At 38.1% G+C, this 7500-nt stretch overlaps 1 protein-coding gene across 1 annotated transcript; it reads left to right on the forward strand.

Moving 5' to 3' along the window:
* The first annotated feature begins 2344 nt into the window (after positions 1-2344).
* LOC137970716 (hemagglutinin/amebocyte aggregation factor-like) lies at positions 2345-5476 on the forward strand. The gene is made up of 5 exons (XM_068817251.1): positions 2345-2482; positions 2718-2916; positions 3486-3708; positions 4505-4657; positions 5281-5476. The coding sequence occupies exons 2-5, from the start codon at positions 2724-2726 to the stop codon at positions 5342-5344; spliced, it is 633 nt and encodes a 210-aa protein (XP_068673352.1). The 5' UTR covers positions 2345-2482; positions 2718-2723; the 3' UTR covers positions 5345-5476.
* The last annotated feature ends 2024 nt before the right edge of the window (positions 5477-7500 follow it).

The raw sequence follows: 7500 nt of genomic DNA on the forward strand, positions 1-7500 counted from the left end.
ATTTGTCCTATCGCACAACTTAGCCCAGACTGTTATTTTGGAACATTCTGTTCTTATCACGAAACTTATATAGACTAGTTGGCGATAACTCCAATTTAACTATTACGTTTTCGTTTAGGAATAAAAAGAAAATATAGTATGCGACATGTAAAATCATTTCAAACGCTCAGTTTTCTCTAGAAGAATGAAAAGGTCCTAGGCAGTGCCGGCTGCAAGTGATCATAGATGATTGAAATAAGTTAAAATGTTGAATTAAATATGAAAGAAAATTACAGAAAAATAACAATAAATAAAGTGGGGCAGAACTGATAAGGAGGAATTCGATGTTCTGGTTTAACAAAGAAATTCGAGCTCTCGGGTTAACTAAACGTCTTAAAGAAAACGACAAAAAGTAAGAAACCTATCCCGGAGAAGGAGGGGGTATGTAAGTTGAAGTCATTAAAATTTGATGTGGTGAAGACATTTAGGCTAGTTAGAGATAAGTCAGAGAATTTTTGTGCTGACAAGTAGCAGCCTTAAGCTTTCCTATAATCTTTGATTATTCTATGTTTTTGTTTAGGGCCAATAAGCTAAGACAGGCTTTGCTTAACTTGTTAACATCCCAAACTAAATACCTCATTAACGTGACTCATCTGAACAGGCGCGCAGCGTTCAACGTCGTCGCAATCGAGTAAACGCCGCGGGCAAAAGCAAAACCTACATTTTTTCCTTATTCCAGCATGACGACGCTTAATATCGAAACATTATAAATTATACAGTCTGTGCTCGTACAAAGGAGTTTCTTTCTCTTCAATCAGCAAATAAGATGGCTAACACTATAGAAGAGATGAGCTTTTTCAAGTTAAATTTTCTTCGTCAAATTCGGTTTAGAATCAATACTTAATTCAATCGAGTAAGTAATGGGGTTTTCAAATTAATGCTGTCTCGGTTTGGCTGACATGTGGCGTATTAATTAGCTACCATCCTATTAGGCTCATTTATTATGTACATTTCCTTTCCACATCATTTGCGGAATATTCTATGGACAACACAACTCACCGGGACACTTCCAATCATCTTTTGAAATATTATCCACTTCAATAATTCGAGATTACTACTATTTTATTTTTAATTAATTTTTCTGAAATTTTCATGCATATATAATTCAACATTTATTTAAATCATTTCCGATCACTTGCAGCCGGCACTGAATCGAATCTTTTCATTCTTTTGGAGAAAACTGGAATCTTGTCAAACTGAGAGTTTGAAACGATTTTATATGTCGCATACTGTAGTTACTTTTAATTCCTAAACGAAAACGTAATGGTTCAACAAGAACACGGTATGTTTCGAAAATAACAGTCTGAGCTAAGTTAAATTGTGCGATAGGACATTTCTTAATAACTGCTTATTTTCAGAAAAAAACAACCAAGGTTTCCTTTGGTTAGTGCCCTGACAATTTATTTTTTATGAGCATATAAACGCTTCCTTCCCCTTGGTAATTCGATACACAAAAGAAAAGACAAAGTCAACTGAGAATGATTGTTCCTTGAATTGGTTGTAAAATATTTTATTCTGTACAGGCTATCAAGCACGGTAATTTTTCGCTCGTAGGTCAACTGATCGTTGATACTAAGAAATGAAACTATGTAAAAAATTCAGGTAAATGAACTTCAACTGAATCGTGAAAGTTTTTATTTATTTAGGATTAGCCTTATCAAGCCTGGAACAACGTCAGAAAATAAGTTAATTGTGTTAATTTAAACAATAAACATTTGAAACATTTTCACTCGGGATACCTAAAGGTATACCGAGTATTAAAATGGTTTTGAAAACCGGAAGTGCAGAAATATGCACTCAACTTCCCTCGGCATTTCTTAGAGAACTATAGTAGCCCTTGAAGTTTTACTGATGTTACATTATGTTCGTCTTTAAGGTGTTTTATGGGATGTTTCAACAATTCCTCCGAACGCTGTTGTAGGCGGCGTGTAGCCGACAATGATAATTTGATATGAAACACAGAGAGGTGAATGATTATACAAATAATTACACAGCATTTTCGTCTGTTGAAATGAAATGACAAAAATTACAGATTAGTTTTTCATTTGGTCTAACAGGATCCTACGAGTAGCAAGGCTTGCTCGGTTTTTTTCTCCTTGGCCCACTGTGCATGATTTTTTTTTCTCTACTTTTTGGTAATTTGCTCTCTCCTCTCCACCCTCCTCAAAAATCAAATGGTCCATCCCTAAGGAATTAAGCCGCCGTTACACTTAGTTCATCCTGTTTGAGAAAACATGTTTCTAACATGTTCCTCCAAAATAGAAACTCGTCATCTCACTCGGCTGTCAAATACATTCCCGCGGGCGTTAAGTAGAGATAGTGCAAAAGCTTGACTTCTAGAAACATCGGGTCATTCGATTCGGAGTTGCTGGATATCAATTACTTCTGAAATCGCGACCATTTCTTTGCCCCTCGGATACCAACAGACGAATCAGGCTTTCAGGTGCGTGTGGATCGCTGAACAGAGCTAAATTCAAACAGCCCTAGTTAGATATGTCTCACCATGAGCTACGGTTGTCCCCATGAAGTCTTCGAGGCATAGAGTCGTAGCTTGCGAGATTAAGAATTCGCGAGGTGTATGTGATCCCGAAATTATTCAACCACACCACACTTTCACAGTCACTGCTTCCATAGATGCATTCTGTAAATATGCCTTTTTTTTCTCTTTTTCTTTTCAGATTACCATGAAAGGAAACAAACTTGCTTTCTTTTTGCTGCTAGTGCTTGTATTTGAGATTCTGTTTTTTACAGCTACTGAAGCTAACCCCTGGTGGTCTAGTGGACGTCGACGTCGACGTCGATGCAGCTCGTCTAGCCCTGCAGGCGTTGCATGGGTCAACGGGTGGCAACAGTATTTCAGTGTCAAGTGTGGAAACAGTAAGAGACAATTCAATATTCCCCTGGTGTTATTTCTTCTACTCATTCAGTTTCCAGCAAGCAATGCAAGGAGCACCTCAATTAAAATGGAAAAAAAATCACGAGATATTGCGTTATTTTTTCATGCCTTGAGTCTCTAAAATAAATTACTTGGCACGTAAACGAGGCGAAAGATGGAGGGGAGCTTTGAGGGACCATCCCAGCTAATTGAACGCCTGGAACAGGCTACACACGTCCAAATACCACCTTTTCAAAGGAATCGTTGATTTTTGAAGTATTAGAGCAGTCGGAGTGAAGATTATCATACTGAGCTTGCTCGTTCTTATGAAAAACTACTTTGGAACAAATGAACTGATTACTCATAAATATGACTAATATGAAGGTTAAAAAGTACAAAAAAAAAACATGCGAATTTAATAATTTAAGCAACAAACTTTTTAACTTAAAGATGACATCAACTGAAAGCCTGTCACTTAAAAAAAACAACACGGGTATCACGCCGTATGCTGGACATTCATTACGATGTTGATAGCCTCTGATAACCTGAACTTGTTTTTACTCCATTATAGGTTACTCTATAAGAACCTGGCGCAGCATCCACCGAAACTGCAAGGAAGATCGCATCCATTACTTTCAATGCTCGTACGGTCCGATGAGCTACCAAGAGAAACACTGTTCTCACACAGCAAACTACGCAAACGACTATGATGGAAAGCTGTCGTTCAAATGCCCTCACAATGGCTTTATCGCTGGAGTTAGAAGCACCTACAGTGGCCATCACAAAGATCGCAAGTAAGGATTGACCGACGTTCAGATGTGCGGTTTGGCTGAAATTTTGGCCAAAATGTTTATAGTGTTTTTCTTGATACAAAGACAATCATAAAAACTGCCAAGATCTGTTTCCTATTTAGAAGTGTTGACTAGAAATAGGGTTTAGTTCTACGAAATGAAACCTCCAGCCCAGCCTTCTCCCTCACATTTTAACGTAAATTCCCTGAAAATGAACCAGATAACCCTCCACTGCTGTAAGCACGAAATCGAGATTTCGTCTTTCGTCGTCTTGTTCCTCCTTCCAAAGGGTAAAGAATAAAGCTTTATGAATACTTAGATTCTGATTTGGAGCGAAATTTTAGTTGAATTTCTTTTCGATATTTATCGATATCGTTCTTGTGCATCACTGCACACAGCGATTGGCTAAAAAGTCTCGCCACATCCTTTCATGGATTCAAAGCAAAAGTCAAATCAATCGTGCCTATGATGTCTTCCAGCGTATGGGCAACTGTATATGGCTTGCTTTACTTGAAGGACCGTTTAGAGGCTCTGAATTGAAAAATGCCCCAGGAGAAATTCGAATAGGCCATTTTCGAGTTCATCTCTGCCTCCTCTTCAAAGAGAGTCCAAGTGCGAAATTTTTCTTATGAAAATTAGTTTTCATTCATATGTAAAATAGAACTATTAATTATCATCACAAAAACTTTGCCCTTGCACTCGCTTTGAAGAGGAGGCAGACGTGAACTCGGAAATGGCCTCTTAATGCACCTTGTATAATCTTTCACTAAGGAGTTCTCTGATGCAATTTTTGTTTCAGGTTTTCATTTCGCTGTTGTCATAAGGATGGTTACTGTGCACATACCTGCAAACTCACGCCCACGCTGAACAACTGGGATCAGGAAATCAACTACAGTGTTCCTTGGGGCTATTACCTGGTGGGAGCTCACAGCTCACATCATAATTCCTATGAGTAAGTGTTGCCCGGATTGCTTTGTTCAGTATCTGTATTGGCTTAAAAGGTCAATCTCGGCGCAGTTATTAAACCTAATGGGGAATACTCAACATATCTCAGGGACCTTAGAGTCAGCGGAACTAAGAAAAATGAACTTGAAATCACAGTATCTTCCCATAGAAAAGGTGCAAGAGCTAGTAATGATAGTAAGAAAGGACAAGATTGAAACGGATTGCATTTGTTGGTGTTGAAAAATGTCGTGGCCTGACCGCTATAAGTTTTATTTCAATTCGGCTCAATAAATTTAAATGATAGTTGAGGCTCAGAATCGTCTTGTTCGTCATCAAAATGTCACCTTCAAGTAGGGACCTGTTAAAAGTTCAGCAGGACTAAAAAGAATATACTTCAAATCACAGTATCTTAGACAAGAAAATTTGCAAGAGTAATCATAAGAAAGGACAAGCGATGGAGTTGAAAAATAATGGTAGTTAATGCCCAGAATGGCCTTCTTCGTCATTAAAATGTAATTTTATGAGATCAGACACAATCCCTTGCATGTTTACAAATATTGCAATTGTTTTTGTCAAAACTGATCATGGACTTAGTTTCTGAGACATGAACTCTTGGCTCTTCTTATACAGGGACCGGAAATGGGAGTTTGAGATCTGCAAATTTACCAAAAGTAAGCACTGCAAGGGAAAATGAAGTGGACAAAAAATCGCAAGTGCCTACAGCAAAGAAGCATTGAAGGGGGATACTGGTATTCGTGACAAGTTTAACAGCAAAACCACTGTATGGTGAAGGGAAATTGAAATAAAAAAAACTCTGCCTTTTGAAGTGTAGTTAGTGCTTATTTTCGAAACCTCAAAGTGTTTGCTATCAATGATAGCGAAGATATGGTTGACGTTACCTGTTGTTATTAACGTACCAACCAGGGCCCAGTTGCTTGCAGCATGATTCGTGCGTAAATTGAAACCTTTATCGCTGGTTAGCGCTCACCGAGATTTAACAGGGACCGTGAAGAGGGAAGTGTTGGGGGTGGGGGGACTATACCCCCCTCCACCTTTTTTCTACGGTTTTGTTTTGTCCTTAACTCCTCCTCCCTCCCCCTAGGCCGCTATTTTTAGCTCAGGGTAAAATGCAGCTGTTTTTGTTTACTGGAGGAGCAGCATTTGAGGGACGCTTTGTGACGTAAATTGTCTGCTGATTAAGGGAGACACAAGTGATGTCAGTTGAAGTCCGTGAAAAGAGCAAGAGGACACTCGTGAGGCTTTTTGAATTCATCCATGCGTCAAATTACGTCAAGAAAATTCTCTTGATTATACGTAAGAGAGCGAGATGAATATCGGTGACTAAAAACCGAAACGAAGTCGAGGTTTTCATTCACCGATATTCACCGAGCCTGAGGTGAATAATTGTTTTAGTATAATTACATAGGTGATTCTTTGAAAAATCTGCATTTAATTTCTTTAAAACAATTTATTTCTTCGTTTGTCACCTCGACAAAATGGCTCGCGGCCATTTTGAAAAAAACCGCTTAATAGGTGATTATCGCATAATAATGACCTCAAGTGCATGCAACCAATCAGCGCAGAAAATTTCCATTAATCACCTATTTAATTATACTAATTCTGGATAACAACTCGCCATTACTTTGAGAATCAGCTATCAAATTGCTTTTTGAAGTTTCTTCAGTAATCCGTCGGTTCCATTTTCTGTTATTGTGAGCTATATCGTCCATTGCATACCTTCTTGATGTTAAACTATAATAATTATAACCATAAAACCAGCCACAACCACAAAAATACTTCATATTGAGGACATTTCACTTCCTTAAAGACATAGTATTAGCATTATATCAGTAGCGAAGAGCACCTAGTTTCTAAAAAACAGAAGCGTGCCCAACGATGGTCACGTTTTTTACGAAAAAATGCTGGGCCCGTTTGTAGTGTTTTTAAAGCAAGATACACAACTTTTAATCAAAATGCTCCTAAACTCAAACATTTTCATCCACAATTTTAATCTCCCCATCAAAAGCAAACATGTTTTACCACTTTTACCTCAAAATTTCTCTTTTTATCTGCTGGGCAAGACACGCAAAGTTATCAAAACTAGCAGTAATTTGGACCCGCGTCCACGCTATGAGAGACATGGGTCTGTTCTCGATTTTACGTCATAAACTGCTTTGCAATTCAAAATTTCGTTGAAAACAGGAATGCAAAGCAGTTTGTGACGTAAATTAGAGAATAGACCCATGCCTCTCACATCACAGCCGAGGGTCCAAATTACTGGTAGTTCTGCCAAGTTTATGTGGCTTGCACGGCACAGAAAGAGCGAGATTCTGGGTAACAATGGCTTTGCTTTGGATGGGGAGATTTATATTAGGAACGAAAAATATTTAAGTATTGGTCCAAGGTATCGGACTGAGTGCTTCCAAAAACTTATAGTGTTTACAGTCTAGGAATTGTAAACTCCTTAGTTCTTAGATTATAATTAACTTAATTATGCGAAAATAATGCGAGTAAATACTCTAGACACAACACCCATTTGACCTTGAACCTTAATATTACTATATCATTGCAGCCTCCTATTCCGCAAAGTAGGTAATTTAGCCCTTTCCAGGAGTTTCTCACAAGATGCATTACTATCACAATAAATTGCCCAAAGAGTCCGGTCCTCTCCTGTACATACCCTTTCGAGTTGAGTTTCCTAAAACCACTAGCCTTACAAAAATTCCATACAATACTACAATATGTTATAAATTCGGGAGAATAGCAGCTTTACAGAGTTGCAAGTTTGCGTTTTTATAGGTATTAGATTCCTTTACCTTCTAATGACCCCTACGCTTCGACTAGCTTTCT

The sequence above is a fragment of the Montipora foliosa genome, chromosome 9 (assembly GCF_036669935.1).
Source record: "Montipora foliosa isolate CH-2021 chromosome 9, ASM3666993v2, whole genome shotgun sequence".
NCBI classification, from domain to species: Eukaryota; Metazoa; Cnidaria; class Anthozoa; order Scleractinia; family Acroporidae; genus Montipora; species Montipora foliosa.

Bases quoted from the DNA above. Each gene is read 5' to 3' on its own strand.
- LOC137970716 (XM_068817251.1), top strand. From the start codon at position 2,724: ATGAAAGGAAACAAACTTGCTTTCTTTTTGCTGCTAGTGCTTGTATTT. The intron at 2,917-3,485 runs GTAAGAGACAAT...ACTCCATTATAG, and splicing joins CAGTGTCAAGTGTGGAAACA to GTTACTCTATAAGAACCTGG. The intron at 3,709-4,504 runs GTAAGGATTGAC...TTTTTGTTTCAG, and splicing joins GGCCATCACAAAGATCGCAA to GTTTTCATTTCGCTGTTGTC.